The sequence below is a fragment of the Glarea lozoyensis genome (assembly GCF_000409485.1).
Source record: "Glarea lozoyensis ATCC 20868 chromosome Unknown GLAREA8, whole genome shotgun sequence".
Classification (NCBI taxonomy): Eukaryota; Fungi; Ascomycota; class Leotiomycetes; order Helotiales; family Helotiaceae; genus Glarea; species Glarea lozoyensis.
In genome coordinates, this window is record NW_007361003.1 from 1,347,947 (window position 1) to 1,365,983 (window position 18,037).

The following is an 18,037-nucleotide window of genomic DNA, read 5'->3' on the forward strand; positions in this document are numbered from 1 at the left end:
GGAGTTAAAGAGTTGTACGATCCAGATTATGCAACAAAGCAAGTTATCAACGATCAAAAGCGTACCGCCGGGGGCCCATGGTCAGGCCGTTCAACGCCAGTGATTTCAAGAGAAGAAGATAATCTCATACGGTCTCCTCGGGGCCCTGATAGTAGCGGCAGAGGTTTCGCTAGTCGTGGTGGGAAAAAATATTGATATTTTAATATCCCGGAGAAGTCGCTAACATTACCCAACAAGATTCCTGAATACAATATACAGATAGGAGCGATTGTTACCTACACTATCTACAATCGTTTCATTCAAGCTTTACCAGGTTGGACGATACTGGCCAGCGCGCCATGGTTAAACGAAAACCGTCTGGTCCGGCTACCAACCTCCGCCAATTTTCCCTGCAATCTCTATCACTCGCTCGGTTTCGCCGACTTTCTTGCCAACATCGCTGACTACCTCACGATAACTTGTATAGGCCAGCCTCTTTAGGTCTATTCCTGTGGTAGCTGCCCAATGGGCGAGGGTATCTTTAACGTAAGAAGGAGAAATTCCGTCAACTATATCATGACGAATATCTAACGCCCCGTCGTCGTCAATCTTGTCCTCGCTAGACCAGTACGCCTCATCAATTTGCGCCAGCCAGGCCTTCTGCTCCTGTGGTCCAGCCTTCAGCTCAGAAGGTTGGCGACCAGAAACAACTGGATCGTCTACTTTGATTTGACCACCGCCGTTCGTACAGCCCCCGGGACAGGCCATGACCTCAACGTACGCATATTCAAGCCCTGTAGCTTTACCTGCTCCCTTCCTTACGGGTCCGCCAGGTCTTCCTCCGGGCAATCGAGAGCTTTTAGCCGGCTTCAGTCTCCGGACTAGATTTTGAATGTTTCGGAAACCATAATAGCGTGCCCCCTTCAAGAGAATTTCGCCTGTAGCCGACGTGACAGTATATTCTTGAACATCAACGTTACGCCCACGAGTTGTTTGTACCGAAGCACCAACGAATTGCGCCGCAAAATGCTTGAGTATGTAGTGCAAATTACCTCCAGAGGTTCCAGAGGCAGCATCACCATTCTTACGCCACCGTGGTGGTGGGTAGAGGAATGAATGTAGCTTTGCATCTGGAAACGGTGCACGTGAGGCGAGAGGAGTCCGAGGTAGCTTGGAAAAATCGACACGCCGAGAATCAGCAAGCATCAATAACTCCTTACTAGTTATTACACAATCGACATCTCGTACGCTGCCCGTCGCAGTGTTTTCCCATGCCTCGTTTGTCAGCTCCTCTCGGCTGGCTTCCAATTTTTTATCGAAGCATGGCATGACGGCTACGTGCCAAATTCGATCGGGGGAGATACCAAGCCTTCGACTGATTGTCGTTTTCAATAATGTTCCCATTAACGCCTGTGGTGACTTGAGTCGCGATAAATGTGGGAGTACGTATGGATGTGTCTTTTCTGCATAGCAAACCCACCCAGGGCACGAGGAGGTGAGAATAGGTTTAATCGACTGAATATCTGCTTCTCCATTGCTAACTTGGTTGGTCCCATCAGTTCCTCCCTGCTCGGCGAGTATAGGGCCCATCAGTTCATCCGCCCCGAGGACTAAACACGCCTCCCGGGCCGCATTGATGTCGACCACCCACTGAAAGCCGTTGCGATAAACTGCGCGACTCTTCAACCCTCGTGGTCCGCACAGCAACTGCTCAATCATGTTCCCTGCCTGCTGCTCCGTTACCCCATAGGTAGCAGCGATGCTTGCCCGTGATTGTGGGCTTACACTCGCCACGAATATTTTACTCCCCGTATCAAGATTTTCAATTCCCAGGCCATCAGGACTTAGTCGCAAGCCGGGTGCAGCATCCAAGACCGACAGCACCTCCGCATGCGATTGAAGAGAAACGAGTACAGCCTCCGCAGAGGTCACACAGCCAGAACATGCTAAACAGTCCGTAAGGGATATCTGAGCTGGAGGGAGATCGGATTGAGGTATGGGTCGTTCGGTATTAAATGAGACTTCATAGGCATTCTAGAGAAGAAGGTTAATGTTGGAGACTGTACCATGTGCCAACAAGCGAGGAAACACTTACAGGGTCGGATGGAGGTGGACTAGATGTTGGCAGAGTCTCAATAGGTTTGATGCACGCCACCCCGGGTGAGATAAAGTCGTTGAGGTCGTCCGCAGACAAGATTGCGCTCATCTTGAGACCGCGGGCGCGAACCCAGTAATGTATACCTCCCGAGACTCTTTAGCACACCAGGTCGGCGTGTGAAGAAACCTTGATTGCAAGAATATTAACGTAATGAAACGGATGTGTTTTTCTTGACAATGAGAGGTGGCCGTGAAGTACGAAAGAAAAGACGTCTTTGCTATTGAAATTTGAAATCAAGCAACTCCGATTGCGCCCAGCGGAGAATGGTCAACGCAGAGTGGCGGCTCAAGCCGCCACCTTTAGCCTGCACGTGCCTTTTGACAGAACCCTGCAGCCTTATCCATTCCAGGTCTGTGCGCTGCAAGGAACAGCGACCCCGCCACACCAGCTTGTATCTCGAGACGGTATGACGGCCGCAATGCGAGGGATGGCTTATTCCGAAGATTTCCTGGAATTGGTTATGACATAATATGCAAATCAAGCGGCAGCATGGGCCTAAGCCATTTCTACCTGAACCTATTGATTGAGCACCTGCGTGCCTCACCTCTCTCCAATAATACAAAGCTCTTCACAATCAACTCGCTGTGCTGAATCGTTCTGCATCTTTCTCTTGTCGAGCACCGGTTGGAATACTCATTGCTCTGACATCAAGCACTTTTACGACCGATATCAACACGATCGGGAAACAAGAAAACACAGCGATCCTTGAGCATTAAATCCTGTCATAATGGACGTATGTACAATATGGCCCTTTTTATCCCTCATAGACTTCTAAGCTCACTCTCTGGGTGCTAGGTCTTCTACTCGTATACATATGGAACTGCTGGGTTTGTAAAACGAAATATCGTGCCGATTTAGCTGACATGGCTTTGAAGCTGGTTTACCGTTCAAGCACTTCCACTAATTGTGTCGCCCACCATGATCATCAGCTTGCTTTCTCCAGAAGTTAGAGAGGCAACACCCTTGGAACAATATTTCTCTCGATCACTCGGCCTCTGTTTGTTAACACTTGGAGTCATGGTCGTGCTTCTCACTGGATCTGTACCTCTATCCTCGACACTATCTGACAGTCGGTGCAACCCTTTCCGTATTGGTCCCTTACTGACTCATTTCAGCATCGTCGGCTGCCGTGTCGACGGATGCTTCTGATCCCAAAGCGCCATACGCAGTCCCAACACTCACCATATCACTGTTATACCACGCTTCAACAGCGTTCTATGCCTATATGCGTTACACCACAATGGGTCAGGCTGGATTTGCGCTTGGTGTTTTTGGTTCTGGGGGGCTTGCGTGTATGGGATTGTGGTGTCTTCTTTTTGCAAGTAGCAGTGGCCGGATCTCGAGGAAAACAGGAGCAGACAAACGCACGAGTAATTTTCCTTTCGGAAACACGGAAAGTGCTAGCTACAAAAAGAAGAAGCTGGGGAAAGCAATCTAGCCAGGGTATGACTTTGCAAGTTTCCAAAGCGATTATTGCCTGGATTCGAGGATTTGGTGTGGGAGGAGCTGCCGAACCTGATTCTGTTCTGACACTGACCTAATGAAAGTTGTTTATCATCTGGCTTTCCATGGCTCGGTTTCGGCCGGGTTACCAAAGTCCGAGTCTGGTAAAAAGAATTAGAAAATACCTAGATAGACATTGGGAATTATGTGGCTGGCATTATTTAAGCTTATACGTCAGTTGGCCACTAAATATAGTTTAACAAAAATAGCAGCCATTTTTATCGTTGCAGGCGTATGAACCCGTACATCCCGTCATTGTACCTTAGTTCTCTGTCATGGTCATTGTTGTCGGGTCAGGAGAAATTATCGCAAAGGTGACAGTTCGAGGTTGTACTTCGTCATCCCGAAAAGGGAAAAGGAGGGGCAGCAGGATCTAAAGTATCTATCCTTGTACAAGAATGCCCACCACAGATAGCTCATCGTAAACTCCGTTTCTAAACCCCGGGACATGGGTTTTCGGACCCTACGAAACCCATCAACAAAGTAACTCTAGTACTGTTGACGGCATATATAGGTAAAGAAATATCTCCAAGAAAACAACCATCATTCAACTTTATCAGCACCATACACCAAGCGAAGCGGCCGAATCAGCAATGCCTCAATTGTTAGGAAAGACGATCGGGCCAACTGGATATGGTCTCATGGGTTTGTTTCTCCTCATCAAGTGTCTGCCAAGCCATGGATTAATCAAATGAAGGTCTGACTTGGAGACCCGAACCGCAAGAGGATGAAGAATCCATCCGAGCAATGAAAGCCTCGCTAGAGGCCGGATGTAATTTCTGGAACGGTGGAGAGTTTTACGGACCGCCGGAAAGAAATTCTCTTCAACTACTGAACAAATACTTTACCAAGTATCCCGAAGATGCGGAGAAGGTTGTCCTCTCGATCAAAGGTGTGATTGACATCGAAAAGCTGCGTCCGTAAGTTGACAAGCGTACATGGTTCATGGAAATATAGATTGACTATTACAGGGACGGGAGCCCCGAGGGCGTCAAAAAATCGGTTGAAAGATGTTTAGAGCTACTGGATGGCAAGAAGAAGATTGACATTTTCGAACCCGCTCGTGTTGACAAGAACACGCCAATTGAAACCACACTCAAGGCTCTTGAGGAATATGTGAAGGCTGGAAAGATCGGCGGGATTTCTTTGGTAAATCATGCATTATCTCTGGCCTGGAATTTCGAAGCTAACTTACTCCAGAGCGAGGTTTCCGCAAATACCATACACAGAGCCGTAAAGGTCACCAAGATCGTGGGCTGTGAGGTCGAGCTTTCACTCTGGGCCACCGAGTCCGTATTTTTCCTTTGTTCCTCCCTTCAAACTCTGGTCCCTAGTGGCTGGGAGCATGTTTGATCTTTAAACACGGCTCTCTGCTCCGGAGCAAACAAGAAAAACGTATGCTAATTTGTTGGATTTAGTATATTTAAGAACGGCGTTGCCGCAGCGTGTGCTGAGCATGGCATTCCAGTCATCGCGTATGTGAAATTCCAGATGCTCTCCTGCTAAAGCTAACAATTCAGTTATTCACCCATTGGCCGAGGAATTTTAACGGGAGAAATCAAGAAACCTGAAGATATTCCCAAAAACGACATGCGTAGTCACATGCCACGCTTCCAGGGTGAAAATTTTGAGAAAAACCTAGAACTCGTCCAACGGTTAGAAGATTTTGCGAAGCAGAGAGGTTGTACCCCAGCGCAATTAGCGCTTTCCTGGGTTCGACATTTATCCCAAAAGAATGGAAACCCCGAAATAATACCTATACCAGGCGCCACTAAGGTGGAACGTATCTTAGAAAACGCGAAGGACTATCCTCTGAGCGGCGAGGAGTCGGCGACAATCGATTCCATCTTACAAAGTTTTGAAGTGGTGGGCGAAAGGTATGGTGGCCCACAAGCAGAACTGATGGAAGGCTAGAGTGCAAGTCAGCATGATGCCATTGCCATTTGACGTGTTTGAAAGGGGTCGTGAAGTGTGCTCAGGAAGTTTTGTAATGTATGTAGAATCGACATTGGCCGAAGCCATCCGAATTGCAGAACCCGTAAGGATATTCATCAAAGCGCAAATGGGTCACTAATGTAAAGATTGGGTGTTTGATGTGATACTTACTATGCACGTTGACCAGCCTTGGTAGATTTTGCTGAGGTAAGTACCTAGGTAAGTAGCAATAGGGATGTTAACAAGTCTTGGAGTGAGATCAAACAATGTGTTGAGCAAAATGTGCATTGCGCTTGGGCCACCAGGGCCCAGGGATGATGGGGATTATGGCTAGTGTTACTTACTGCGACGGGAGCTCGAGGCTGCAGCAACCGACCACAACCATCGATCCACTGCCATCCATAAATACATGTAGCAAGCAGTTGGGGGGACGTTCATAGCTGAGCTGCTGCGAAACTGCCTCATATTGCCATCATGGAAGACTCTCCCCCAGGATCACCGCTCTCTACAATCTCCAGCGACGCTTTCGAACCCGATTATGGAACTGTTACTGCCCATATGCCTCCAGCAAAGCGCCAGAAGCTAGAGGACACCTCAAGACGGGCGACACCAACATCCCATCAAGTCGACTTCGATGCCGTCGAGGAATCTTCCGACACCGATGGAGAGGTCCCCAACTCGCCGAATAACTCACGGCCGGAGGATGACGATAACCATGAGCAAGTGACGATCTGCGCTTGGGATGGTTGTGAAGCTGGCGACCTGGATAACATGGATCGGTTGGTAGAGCATATACACAATGAGCATATCGAAACGCGGCAGAAGAAGTATACGTGCGAGTGGGGTGACTGTATAAGGAAGAGCGCACACCATGCCAGTGGCTATGCTTTGAAAGCGCACATGAGGAGCCATACCAGGGAGAAGCCCTTCTACTGCGCACTGCCAGGCAAGTGCTATTCAATTCTTCAATACCGTTGCTTCTAATGCTTGTTGTCAGAATGCGATCGCGCTTTCACACGCTCGGATGCTCTTGCGAAGCATATGCGAACTGTTCACGAAACCGAAGCTCTTCGGCCTTCTGATCCAATCCCCAAGTCGATGCAGCCGGCTGCAAAAACATCCCGCCGAGTGAAGCTGATACACAAAGCTTCCCCAAACTCAGCGGAAGACCACAGCGGGGCCACAACGTATGGCGACACCAACGGCGATGCTTCTACGGAGTGGACGTCGTCTTATCCACCGGATCTTGGATTCACTCCAGACGAAGAAGCAAAAGGCCCAGTACAGTTGTACCAATATCTACGTCGAGAATTGATGTGGACAGAAGAAGAATCAGAGATACTTAAGCGACAAGCAGATGAGATGGAGGTTATTAGAAAAAGGGAATGGATGGAGAAAGAGGTGCTGATGGACCAAGTCGTCAAAACCGAAATTTCATACCACGAGCGTCGAGCAGCAGTCCTAGAAGGTCAAGCAAAGTTGCCTACTGCAGACGAAATCAGAGCCGCTGCCGCTGTGGCTGCACCCGTTTCCTATCAAATGACACCCGTCAAATCACAACCGTTAGAGGACCAAACAGAAGCTGCGGTTGTGCTAGCCTCCATGCGGCAAACATGATACATAAAAGGCCAGTCGAAGTCGGAACTAGCTTGCTTCGCTATACATTCCTAATAGGTACATCATGAACTGATGAGCGCCAAGTCGTGGCATGTAACGGTAGCTCATCGAGGAATACGGGTAGCAGCACCATCATCTTACAATGTAGGCACCTGCATGGTAAGCAGGAAGACAGAACGTGGTCGTTTCCCACTGCTATCATCATGGGCGGAGAGATCATATGCTTTGCACAATCGTATGAACGGTCTCCTACGTCGAGTCAAGTAGCCGGAACAGTCACTTTGTTTGTCACATTTGCGGAAGGCTCTATATTAGAACAAATGAAATCTGGACCTTTTATTTTTGGGCGCCAAAGAGAAGGGGCGTCACCCACGTAGCTCTAATGATGTTCTCCCAGCTGCGACTACTAGATCAAGAGGGATGATTTAGGCGGTCGATGATGAGGGAAGGTTTCCCTGTTTGTACTTGTAGACAACTGCTATATAGCAACCCTGCCGGGCATTACACGTCAATCAATCCTCCTTCCACCTCTTTGGTGAGCCTTCCCTTCTCTGCATTTTCCCTTGGCATATCCGGGCCATTGCTGAATATGGTACTATCACTGTCCACATCTTCCTCCCAGATTCTAACTTCCCGCCTTAACACCCTGTCGTCCACTCCCCTAGCCGAAGTCCTATCTTTCTTTGGGGTTCCATTTAATAGTTTCCTGCGACGTTCTCCTGCACGAGGTTCGAATGCTGATATCCTTGAAGCCTTCAACCCGCCTGCGTCACCTCTGGGTGTGCCTTTTTCAAGTTCCAATATCATATTATTTTCAGGCTCCTTGCTAAGGTCCTTATTGGCAGTTGTTCGCTGCCGTTCTCGTAGGCTTCGGGGGGAGTCTGGTGCAAAACAATCCTCATTTGCCCTCCGATACCAGCCAGGCCAGTTATCTAGTCCGACTTCTTGTAGTCCACGAAGGGTCATAGGCATAACATGTCGATAGCGACATTGCTTTCCCCATTTGCATATTCCATGGTGACACCAATGGCGACAGGTCTGATCGTATACTGTTGAGCCTGTTGAGATAGAGGATTTTTCCGCTGAGCTGGGCAATTGTGGCAATTTGGATATAGATGTGGATCTTTTTGATGTTAGGCCGCACAGCAAGCTGAAAACAGAATATACTTACCGATTCTCAGCTGTATCGTTCCTGGTCTCTATCTGTGCACCCCTAAGGTCTTTCTTAACGAGCTCGTAAAAGTTCTTGGAGCGCTGTTGCAGGCCCAAACTCAACATCCCCACGGTTTCATCTAAGGTAAGGTTTCTCGGGGCATTAACAATGCTGAGTCCTAGGGGTAGTTCATCGATGGCAATGAGAGGGACGACCTCTCCATTGCTACGTATCACGAAATAAGAGGGCTTTGGTTCTTGCTCTGGGCAAGTTTGTGTTGGTGACATTGCGGTATACTTCGATATGCGGTACCTAAGGCTGATGAGGAATCCTGGAGCAGGTTCTACCATAATATATATGCCAGTGAGGCGAAGAGCTGATTACAACCGTTGCTTGTATGTCATGTTGGCATTTTGTGAAGTTTGATCAAGGAAACTTGCGATACGAAGTTAGTCGATCAAACACAGCATTGCCTACACCATAATCTGTACAAACACGAAACACTGTCAGCGGTACTGGAAGTGTAAACGCAAGGTGGTCACAATGCTAGGCTCGCAAATAAACTTTAAACTATTTGCTTAAACAATTCTCGCCGAGTTGGATAGCGACATAGGCTCTACTCGGATTTTTGCTCTATTTCCATCCACGCAAACGCCAATTGCGCGAGTAGAATCCTTGATCTCTACCTCTCTCTTCATCCATTTACCCTGTTTGCTTTCGGGGTCATGAACAATCTCTGAAGCTTCATACTGCGTTTCCGAGCTGCGAGTTTCCTCTTGGTAGCTAGCAATCGGATCCCATATACCGGTCTCCCAAGTAAGCTTAAGGCGAAGAGGTGGATGGTTGAAAATTCGACCTACTATGCCTTTGACGCGATAGATATTGAATGATTTGGGGATCTCTCGCAGCACAGTCGCGGTCTTCCGACTCATCTCTCGTTCGTTACTCACAGGCGGATGCAAGTAGAATTCGAATTTTATCGTTCGAGCCTCCAAGAATTTCAAATTTATATCGTCCGCAGATTTGCGGTCGATAGTTGGAGGACCGTGGATTTCGCAAAGCTCCTGGTACCTTTTATGTCTTGATATCACGAGCGAAACGTCGTCTTCATTGGCAGTCGCTATTTCTTTTGCGATGAGCGAAAGGTAAAATCCTTCCGCATTAGCTCGGTACTCGGGGAGGATCTCCCGGTAATCCAGAACCTCCAGTGCTTTTATTCGAGCTACTGTGATCATAGAAGGGTCATCCGGTGTATAGGGGAGGCCGTGTTCGGCGGTCTTTAAATGAACAGGATTTTGAGAAAGCCGCAAGGCCTTCAGACCAGGAAACGTGACAGGGAGATTGTCAACGAAGTCCCAGCTATCCACCAGATTGTATGAAAGATCCACAAAACGTAGTTTTGTACCGAAAGTCAAAACTGGACGAGAGGCACTCAAATCTTGTCCTCTATCATGATCTGGGAGCTCCATAACTGTGGATATTCGATTTCCCTTGAGCTTCAACGACTCCAGCGATTGTAACTCGGCCAGCCAGGATAGTTGTGACAGGTTGGTAAACCGGTTGAACTCCAACGCAAGCGATTTGAGACTGTCCAGTCGAAGTCCGAAATCAATTTGATTCAACGCGTTTAGGGACAGATCTAGTTCTTCTAAGGAAGGAAATTGCTTTGCCAAACTGGTCATCTCCGCAAGTGGCATGAACATTTCCTTCATTTCCAAGTAACGAACTCCCCGAAACTCGCCCCGGGCTTTGCTCTGGACATGAGGGAATTTATTGTTACTAAAGCTCCAGGTCAGAAATGGGTTGGCGACAGAGACGTGTGCTCACTTGATCCTGAGGGTCGTCAGACTGTCCAATTCACCACAAATGCGCAAAACAGTCTCGAAATCTTCGAAGAGATTTCTGCTGAGGTCAAGTTCACTGACTCTTGGACAGGTTTTTTTTATGAAAGAGTCAGTCTTTTCGGCAGTGTTGATTCGAAGGCCATCGACAAGAACCACAGTCAATCTATGCAACTGAGCCTGTTGTCTCCTGATCTTGTCAAATCCGATTTCTTCAGCAACTTTACCAGAAATGACATGCTCAGTGGTTGGCACATCTGGGTCTGGTGGAGCATATTTTTCCCGAACAGCCTCTAGAAAGCTCTGGGGGACATCGGCAATGGCTGTCGTTCGCATGAAAGAAGCGCCTGTAGCAGAGCCACTCAAGCCTCGCAAGAGTCAGTAAGATATAATACTGGAAGCTAGAGAGAGCTCACACTCAAAGTATCTCTTCCCTTTGTACTGCCCATCATGCTTCCCACGTGCAGGATTATCCCATTCGATCCCGAGTCTCACGTTGTCTTTTCCAAGACCATCAATCGGTCCAATATATCTAACCGTACCAGAAGCATTCAAGAACGAAACACGTTGACCTACATGATAATTGGTAGGCATCGCATTCCCGAAAAGGTGTACAGTAGGGGAGCTCTTGAAATGTTGGAATGAATTCCTTCCTCGCTACGATACATTTAACCCATGCCACGTGAGTTGTATGCCGCGCACAGGTGCAGCTGATCTCTGTCTTGGCGCTGCTCTCGCCGATGTAATTTATTAGACCTACTGTACCACTCACTTTCGAGTCAACGAGCTCACGACAATTTGGAAGTAAGTGTGCCCACCCATTGGCAGTCATCAACTTATCTCTTTGCTCCAGGAGTAGCCAAACTCCCACAATGGATTATCAGAATCGCGCAGGTTCAAAATTTGGAGGAGGCGGCGTCGCGTCAACCTCAGCAACCAACGCGGACCGACGAGAGAGACTTCGCAAACTGGCCCTCGAAACCATCGACCTAGACAAGGACCCATATTTCTTCAAAAATCATGTCGGCTCCTTTGAATGTCGCCTTTGCCTTACAGTTCATCAAAACGATGGATCCTACCTTGCGCATACTCAAGGCCGGAAACACCAGACCAATCTGGCCCGGCGTGCTGCACGAGAGCAGAAGGAAGGAAGAGCGGGCACCGACCCTGTTACTGGTTTGCCTATTGGAATGGTAGGGGCACAGGTTAACGTGAGGAAGAACGTTGTGAAAATTGGGAGACCTGGCTATAAGATTACGAAAATTCGAGATCCAGTTACGCGGCAGCAGGGCCTATTATTTCAGCTTCAATATCCCGAGATATCCGTTGAAGTACAACCAAAAGTGCGCTTCATGAGTGCCTTTGAGCAAAAAGTGGACGATCCTCCGGATAAGAACTTCCAGTACATGCTGATCGCTGCGGAGCCATATGAGACCTGTGGATTCAAGCTGCAAGCCAGGGAAGTAGATCGTACGAATGATCGGTTTTGGACTTGGTGGGATTCTGATTTGAAGGAATTTTGGGTGCAAGTGATGTTCAAAACGGAGAGAGAAGAGCGATACAGTGGTGTTCCGGGTTTGGCGCCATCTGGGATTCCCAGGCGATGATTACACTGTTCACAAATCTGGAGTCAAGGCGTTCACTACCACGGGGAGTTTAAGGTTATGGACTGTATCACTCGTGACAACTATCAACGTCTAGCATAGTAGTCGAAAGAACCTAGTCCTTTGGCGAGAATCACATATGAAGTGCACTAGTGCTGGAGATATCATTAGTTTCCAGTCTGATTTAAAGCTCGTGATTCATATTGTAGAAAAGCACTGCTTCACGTATTATAGATTCGGCACTTTCGTCTCAATAGTATCATTAGATGAAACCCAACGTTGGAAATTGTTATTGGTATTTCCATCCTCCCTCAATGCGCCTGTCGCTACACCAACTAGCAAGAAAACTTCCTAGTGCTCCTAGTCCAGATCACTCGACGCAATTAAACACCAATGGTATATCCCCTTGCATTTGTAGTCGCATTTCAAGTAAACAACGCAAAATGGTATCCTGCGAAAAGGGTTTGGTAGCCACGCCACTGGTCAATAGCACCAAAACATGACGCAAGCCCTCTGAGGGTCTCTTTCATAACGACGGGCGATATTTGGCTTTACTATGCTAACACGACATAGCAATCATCTGTAGTTGGTTTCGAAACGCTTAAAAGTATACCCAATGAAAGGCAGGCTCATTTCAGGGGCTTCCGAGCGTGGTTGGTTACCAGCGGCCGTGGCAGCCGCCTTCAGATGTGTAGCGTTGTCGGTTTGATCAATTTCATCCGTCGGGAAATACGTAGTATCGACATTAGAGTTCAATTTCGGTTCGAAAGGAGCACGGATACGGCGCAACGTGTCAAATTCGACCCCACGGAAAAATTTATGGTTTTTGATTTCCTCAGCACCTCCGCGACCCAAACGATTCTCTGTATTGCAAACCAGACTGACTTGGTATTAGTTATGATCAGTAAAAGAACACGTAAACTCACCTCCGAATAAGATTCTCAGCTTCCGGACCCAACTGAACATCTTCTGGAAAGTACAGCGACTGACGCCAGTTGACAATTTTTCGATAAGTGTCATGTGCATCCTCAGCACAGAAAGGAGGCCACCCAACTTGGCACTCAAACATGATCGTACCCAAACTCCACCAATCACAGTCAGACCCATAACCATGGCCAGTAAAGATCTCCGGGGCAATGTAATCGGGAGTTCCGACCGTCGAATATGCCATGACACGACGTGACTTGCGCCAATCGTTGATGGCACCTCTGTTACTCACCGTGAGGTTGATTTGGTCAAGATTGACGGAATTCCGGTCACGGGGTCGATTTGACTTGCCCTGGAGAAGGTTCTGATAGTAGGAGTTATCGTGTAATTTATGGAACCCAGTAGAGAGCCCGAAATCTGTAAGTTTGACGTGTCCTCCACGATCGAGTAGGATATTGTCAGGTTTGATATCGCTAGCACGGGTTAATTGACGAAGATGTAGGCGCACAGAGGGTCTTACCGATGGATGTATCCGTATTTGTGAACTGCTTCGATCGCTAACACGATCTCGGCGATATAAAATCGGGTTATGTCTTCAGAGAAGATCTCATACTTGATCAGCATCGTCATAAGATCGCCTCCTGGCAAGAACTCCATCAACATGTAAAGGAAGTCGGAGTCCTGGAATGTGGTATACAGCTTTACTACCCAAGGACTGTCGGATTCGGCAAGAATATCCCGTTCTGCACGGACGTGGGCCAGTTGATCCTTCTTGAACATTTCACTCTTAATGAGTGATTTCATAGCATATACCTTACCATCCTGCTTTTTCTGCACGAGTTTGACCTCACCAAAGGCACCTTTTCCAATGATCTTGAGAGTTTGGTAGTTATCTGGCTTATCTCTGGTTCGCAGGAATCGAAGATATTTCCCCTCTTGCTTCCCAGCATTGCACCAAGTCTGTTCTCTTCTCGACTGTGACTGGTTTGGATCTGCCATTCGCTGTTCCATCTCGCTTTGCCTATGCGGAATTGGTTAGCAAAGTTGTCTTTGAACGATCTAAATATGCACTTCCTGTCTGATGGTTGATTCACTTACCTAACATTCCTATCTCGGGCACGCTTCACACTGTCCTTGAAAAAAGTCTCCGCTAACTGAGAGCATTTGGTCTGATTCGTTTCTGCCGTCTTCCCGTATTTATCTGGATTCCTCTCGGACGGACATGGTTGAAACTCGGGCCAGGTCTGTTGTTGAGACTGTGAGGGCATCGGCGCAAGATAATTGTTATGATGTGCTCCTGGTTGACTAGGAGCTCCCGCGGTTCGTGGCCGCTGCCCTCCTGGCGATGCAGTTTGGCGTGTGCCGTAAGGCGAGACGCGGCCGCCGAGGTTTTGGTGTGAGAACTGATGTACTAACCCGTTGGTTGCGTCGTTCGCCTGGTACTGAGGGGTTCTGCTTTGGTATGTCGCAGAGGGTGCTTGAGGTGCTTGCCCATAGGATGTTCCTGGGGGCTGCTGGGGGTAGGTTGGGGGATACGGATTGTTCATGAAATAGCCCTGAGGAGCAAACCCCGTCGAGTATGGCTGCTGCGTGTTTTGGGTTTGTCCTTGTGATACCCCTTGTGCCTGAGTTGGGAAAATGGGATTGGGAAAAGTCGAGGGGGTCGTTGGATATGCCCGATCGTTGAATTCTGGACGAGCACCATTATTAGGGTTCAGGTTTAAGTGGAAACGATTGTTGTTGTCCATCTTCGCTGATGTCGATGTATTGTAATGTGCGTTGTTAACGGTGGACAGTAGAGTAGAGAACACAACAATGGTCGACGTCGGGGTAGTTATCGGCTTATCGGGATAGACTCGGACGCTAGGCCTGCTTAGCCGCTCTCGCGGAGTAATAGTCGGATAGAGCCCTCCTACTACGCGTTCTACTTATAGTCGGGGAAAACTAGCTATATATTCTAAAAAACTAAGTTTTCTAGATTCTAATTTTTTTTAGATAGAAGTCTCTATATAAATTAATTCTATAAACTTAAAGTAGTACTTAGTATAGTCTATACTTAAGTTAAATATATATTACTTATTTATATATAGTTAGAATAAATTAAAATAATATAGTTAGTAGAGCTAAAGAATTATTCTTATTTTAAGTTAAATAAAAATTAATAGAGTTATATAAATTTAAAAGTATCTTTTTAAAATATATTACTATAAATATTCTAGAGATAGTTTTACTTTAAAATATAATTATAATTAAGAATTATTAAAAATTAGATAATAATAGTAAGTTTAATTTTTAGTAGTTTTATAAGCTATATTATTTCGCGAAGTAATAATTTAATAAAATTAATCTAAAAAATTTATCTATCTCTTATTACTAATACTAGAATACTTAAATGATCTGTTTCTACTAGTAATTCCCCACACTCGTTAAGGAGTAATATTAAATGCCGAGAAACGAGATCTGACTAAGGAAAAGACAAGGAAACAACGACACTTTCTCCAGGTTTTGCGACTAAACTTCTGAAAGAGTGAACATATCTACTGGTTGACCGACTTTCTGTTCCCCTTTTTCCGTTTCTTTGCTAGATAGGTCTTGCAGATCCGATGATGGAACGATATTATCCTCCCCTTGTTACAATTCTGCTCGAGGATTGCTGTAGGCCAATGCCCCAGACGACGATGGTCACAATATCGCCTGCTGTTAGCCTAACCTGGTCAAATCACCAAGATCAAGTCGTACGAGCATACCTGATGGATTTCTGCCTAATAGAATAGATATTGGCCTTGGCGTTATCGGAGTCCAGCGGTCGTAAGAACTGCTTCTGGTTCAGGTGAGCCTCTATTCGTTGATAGTCTTCCCCACTAAGTATCTGCTTTTGCTTTTCCTTCAAATATCCGGCTGGTGTCCCTAAATTGTTTGAGAACATTCTCGATAGTTTTGAGAGTCTCCTCCGCTCGAATAGGGATCATGGGGGTCATGGTCTCGTCGGGGGTTCTGAGGGGGTGGGCAGAGGCAGAGGGTTATTCTCGAGAGAATCGAGTTCAAGAGGCGCTAAGGATAGCGAGACGTCGACTTCGAGGGTGTTAGCCAGAAAGCACGATGATGAGGAGGGCCGGAGGGCACTAAGAGATAAGCGTTCAATAATAGAAAAGATGTCGGTAGAGTCGTAGATCGAGGCTGCGGGAAGCGAAGAGAGTGAGCCTCGAGAGTTCCGCAGGCGATATGAGAAAGGGAAGCCTCCATTCACCAACGCGAAAGAATTCAACGTGACTGGCCTGGAGTTCACTAATAGAAAGAACATAAGAGAGGCCAATACGAAAACAAGTCGGAATCACGGCAAAGAGGCAGTTTTCTCCACAGTACGATGAAAATAAGTCAGGTATACTATTGAATTGAGCTCAATTGTCACTGTCTACGACGTTCTATGAGATCGGTGCCGACTGTCGATGCCGCCATCACGCATCGGAAAGCCAGGAACTGAATGCCATTGATGCGGCAGCTCTGTTGACAATCCACCTCGCCCGGTCGCCTTCCTGCGCCTGACAATCACGCGTTGGGACGCTTTGTGCTATGGTGGAGTGAGTCGAGCATTGCTGCTGTGGCTTCGAGCCGCCTCCTGAGTCAATCTCTGTTGGGAAAGGTTGTAGCAATCAGTCAAGCAGTTATACAGCTCTCGAGTGAAGGACACTCTGAGGAATGACACCGAAAGAGGGGTCTACGAGGTATGCAAATTCTCTGTTTGGATGTACGGCCACCCAAGACGTGTTCAAAGTTACCTGTTATTCATTGATTAGTTAGCGGAAGTCTCGACATGATATGAAAAGCGAAAAGCATGTGTGTTTGTTCGTGTCCATCAGACGCAAGGCTGAAACTTAATCCCACAGAGTGTATTCGGGTTCAATGATAATGCAAAAAGTATCATCACTTGGACGAGTTTTATTGTTCGAGGCTAAGCTGTACATACCTTTGTTTATACCATCGCGATAGTTGAATGGCTCGCTCCCGAAGAGGACAACTGTGGCACGTTAGTGACCGCCATCAGAAAGCAAATTCATCGCGCTTGCTTCGTTCAACTCCATACTCAGTGTAACTTCGGGATATCGTTGCGTCATCATTCAGATGTCACGACAAAATAATTCATCTTTGTATTCGAGAACAAGATCGGAGGAGTCAAGATATCTTACCTGATGAATATTTGATCTCCAATCGGTCAACCGCGACGTGTTTTGATGAAGATTCGTTTGGTGTACAGGTCAGGCCAGAGTTAAGGAAAAAAGTGCTTGTAAGTTGAAAAAGTCAGACGGCGCTAGTCTGAATTAGTCCGCGACCTCCGTGGCACGTGCGTGGATGACGGACATCTCACCTGCAATTGGAACCTGGAACGTGCCCACATTATTTGCGCCACTTCTATTCAGTCAGGACATGTGTACGGAGGTCGCGGCCAAAAGTCTTGCAACGACAGGGAATTACGCTACTTACTTAGGTTAAAGGCTACTATATTGTAGGGGTTTTAAAATTAAAGCTATTTAGAGATTTATTAGGATCTAACTTTTTTTAAAAAAAACTTAATTATAATATATTCTTATTATTTCTATTTATTAAAGATAAGAAAATAAGAAAATAAGAATTATAATACTTTATTATTTAGCTAGTATATAGGTATATATAGTACTATTTAATATAATAGACTACTTAATATATTAATATTTAATATTAATATTAGTAGTTATCTTATAGGTTAGTTAGATTAGCTTTAAAGCTTACTAATAACTAAGGTTATTATTTATATAAGAGAATTGTTAGTTTTATATATAATATATAGTAATAAATACTTATATTATTCTCTTTCTATACTTAATTAGGTTAAGGCTTAGTAGTACTATAGTTTAAACTAAGTCTACGTATTCTTATTATTTCTATTCGTTAGAGATAAGAATAATAATGTAGTAAGCCTTAGTAATTTAACCGGTATATAGGTGTATATAGCGCTATTTAATCTAATAGGCTACTTTATATAGTATAGATATTAGTACTTATACTATAGGCTAGTTAGATATCTAAAGATATCGGTAGTTATACTATAGGTTAATTAAATCCCTTAAGATATCGGTAATTATACTATAGGTTAATAGTTTAGCTTTAAAGCTTACTAATAACTTATTCTAAATGTAAAAGGTAAAATTTAGGATAAAGCGTAATAAAGACTAGATAACTTAATAATATATAAAAAGTATATATTTTTACTTAAAGAACTTAAAACTATAGAGGGGATTTCTAACTATATATAAACTTTAGAATAAGTTATTAGTAAGCTTTAAAG

At 45.9% G+C, this 18,037-nt stretch overlaps 9 protein-coding genes across 9 annotated transcripts; 4 read left to right on the top strand and 5 right to left on the bottom strand.

Annotated features, from left to right (window-relative positions):
• Positions 1–366: 366 nt before the first annotated feature.
• On the bottom strand, positions 367–2,185 carry GLAREA_11835 (Fe-only hydrogenase; the record flags this gene model as incomplete). Its single annotated transcript, XM_008089978.1, has 2 exons — positions 367–2,013; positions 2,075–2,185. 2 exons carry the CDS (start codon positions 2,183–2,185, stop codon positions 367–369), a joined length of 1,758 nt encoding a protein of 585 aa, XP_008088169.1.
• Positions 2,186–3,055: 870 nt separating this feature from the next.
• GLAREA_11836 (uncharacterized protein) lies at positions 3,056–3,575 on the top strand (the record flags this gene model as incomplete). Its single annotated transcript, XM_008089979.1, has 2 exons — positions 3,056–3,206; positions 3,253–3,575. 2 exons carry the CDS (start codon positions 3,056–3,058, stop codon positions 3,573–3,575), a joined length of 474 nt encoding a protein of 157 aa, XP_008088170.1.
• Positions 3,576–4,233: 658 nt separating this feature from the next.
• GLAREA_11837 (NAD(P)-linked oxidoreductase) lies at positions 4,234–5,554 on the top strand (the record flags this gene model as incomplete). Its single annotated transcript, XM_008089980.1, has 6 exons — positions 4,234–4,285; positions 4,338–4,560; positions 4,612–4,789; positions 4,841–4,929; positions 5,059–5,115; positions 5,161–5,554. 6 exons carry the CDS (start codon positions 4,234–4,236, stop codon positions 5,552–5,554), a joined length of 993 nt encoding a protein of 330 aa, XP_008088171.1.
• Positions 5,555–6,049: 495 nt separating this feature from the next.
• GLAREA_11838 (C2H2 and C2HC zinc finger) lies at positions 6,050–7,192 on the top strand (the record flags this gene model as incomplete). The annotated part of the gene is made up of 2 exons (XM_008089981.1): positions 6,050–6,419; positions 6,573–7,192. 2 exons carry the CDS (start codon positions 6,050–6,052, stop codon positions 7,190–7,192), a joined length of 990 nt encoding a protein of 329 aa, XP_008088172.1.
• Positions 7,193–7,693: 501 nt separating this feature from the next.
• On the bottom strand, positions 7,694–8,632 carry GLAREA_11839 (uncharacterized protein; the record flags this gene model as incomplete). Its single annotated transcript, XM_008089982.1, has 2 exons — positions 7,694–8,315; positions 8,364–8,632. 2 exons carry the CDS (start codon positions 8,630–8,632, stop codon positions 7,694–7,696), a joined length of 891 nt encoding a protein of 296 aa, XP_008088173.1.
• Positions 8,633–8,923: 291 nt separating this feature from the next.
• On the bottom strand, positions 8,924–10,780 carry GLAREA_11840 (Cap-Gly; the record flags this gene model as incomplete). The annotated part of the gene is made up of 3 exons (XM_008089983.1): positions 8,924–10,124; positions 10,173–10,554; positions 10,603–10,780. The coding sequence occupies 3 exons, from the start codon at positions 10,778–10,780 to the stop codon at positions 8,924–8,926; spliced, it is 1,761 nt and encodes a 586-aa protein (XP_008088174.1).
• Positions 10,781–11,058: 278 nt separating this feature from the next.
• Positions 11,059–11,793, top strand: GLAREA_11841 (uncharacterized protein; the record flags this gene model as incomplete). The annotated part of the gene is made up of 1 exon (XM_008089984.1): positions 11,059–11,793. One exon carries the CDS (start codon positions 11,059–11,061, stop codon positions 11,791–11,793), a length of 735 nt encoding a protein of 244 aa, XP_008088175.1.
• Positions 11,794–12,366: 573 nt separating this feature from the next.
• GLAREA_11842 (Protein kinase-like (PK-like)) lies at positions 12,367–14,465 on the bottom strand (the record flags this gene model as incomplete). Its single annotated transcript, XM_008089985.1, has 4 exons — positions 12,367–12,670; positions 12,717–13,190; positions 13,238–13,738; positions 13,816–14,465. The coding sequence occupies 4 exons, from the start codon at positions 14,463–14,465 to the stop codon at positions 12,367–12,369; spliced, it is 1,929 nt and encodes a 642-aa protein (XP_008088176.1).
• A 789-nt stretch (positions 14,466–15,254) lies between these two features.
• On the bottom strand, positions 15,255–15,643 carry GLAREA_11843 (uncharacterized protein; the record flags this gene model as incomplete). Its single annotated transcript, XM_008089986.1, has 2 exons — positions 15,255–15,414; positions 15,465–15,643. 2 exons carry the CDS (start codon positions 15,641–15,643, stop codon positions 15,255–15,257), a joined length of 339 nt encoding a protein of 112 aa, XP_008088177.1.
• Between the last annotated feature and the right edge of the window lie 2,394 nt (positions 15,644–18,037).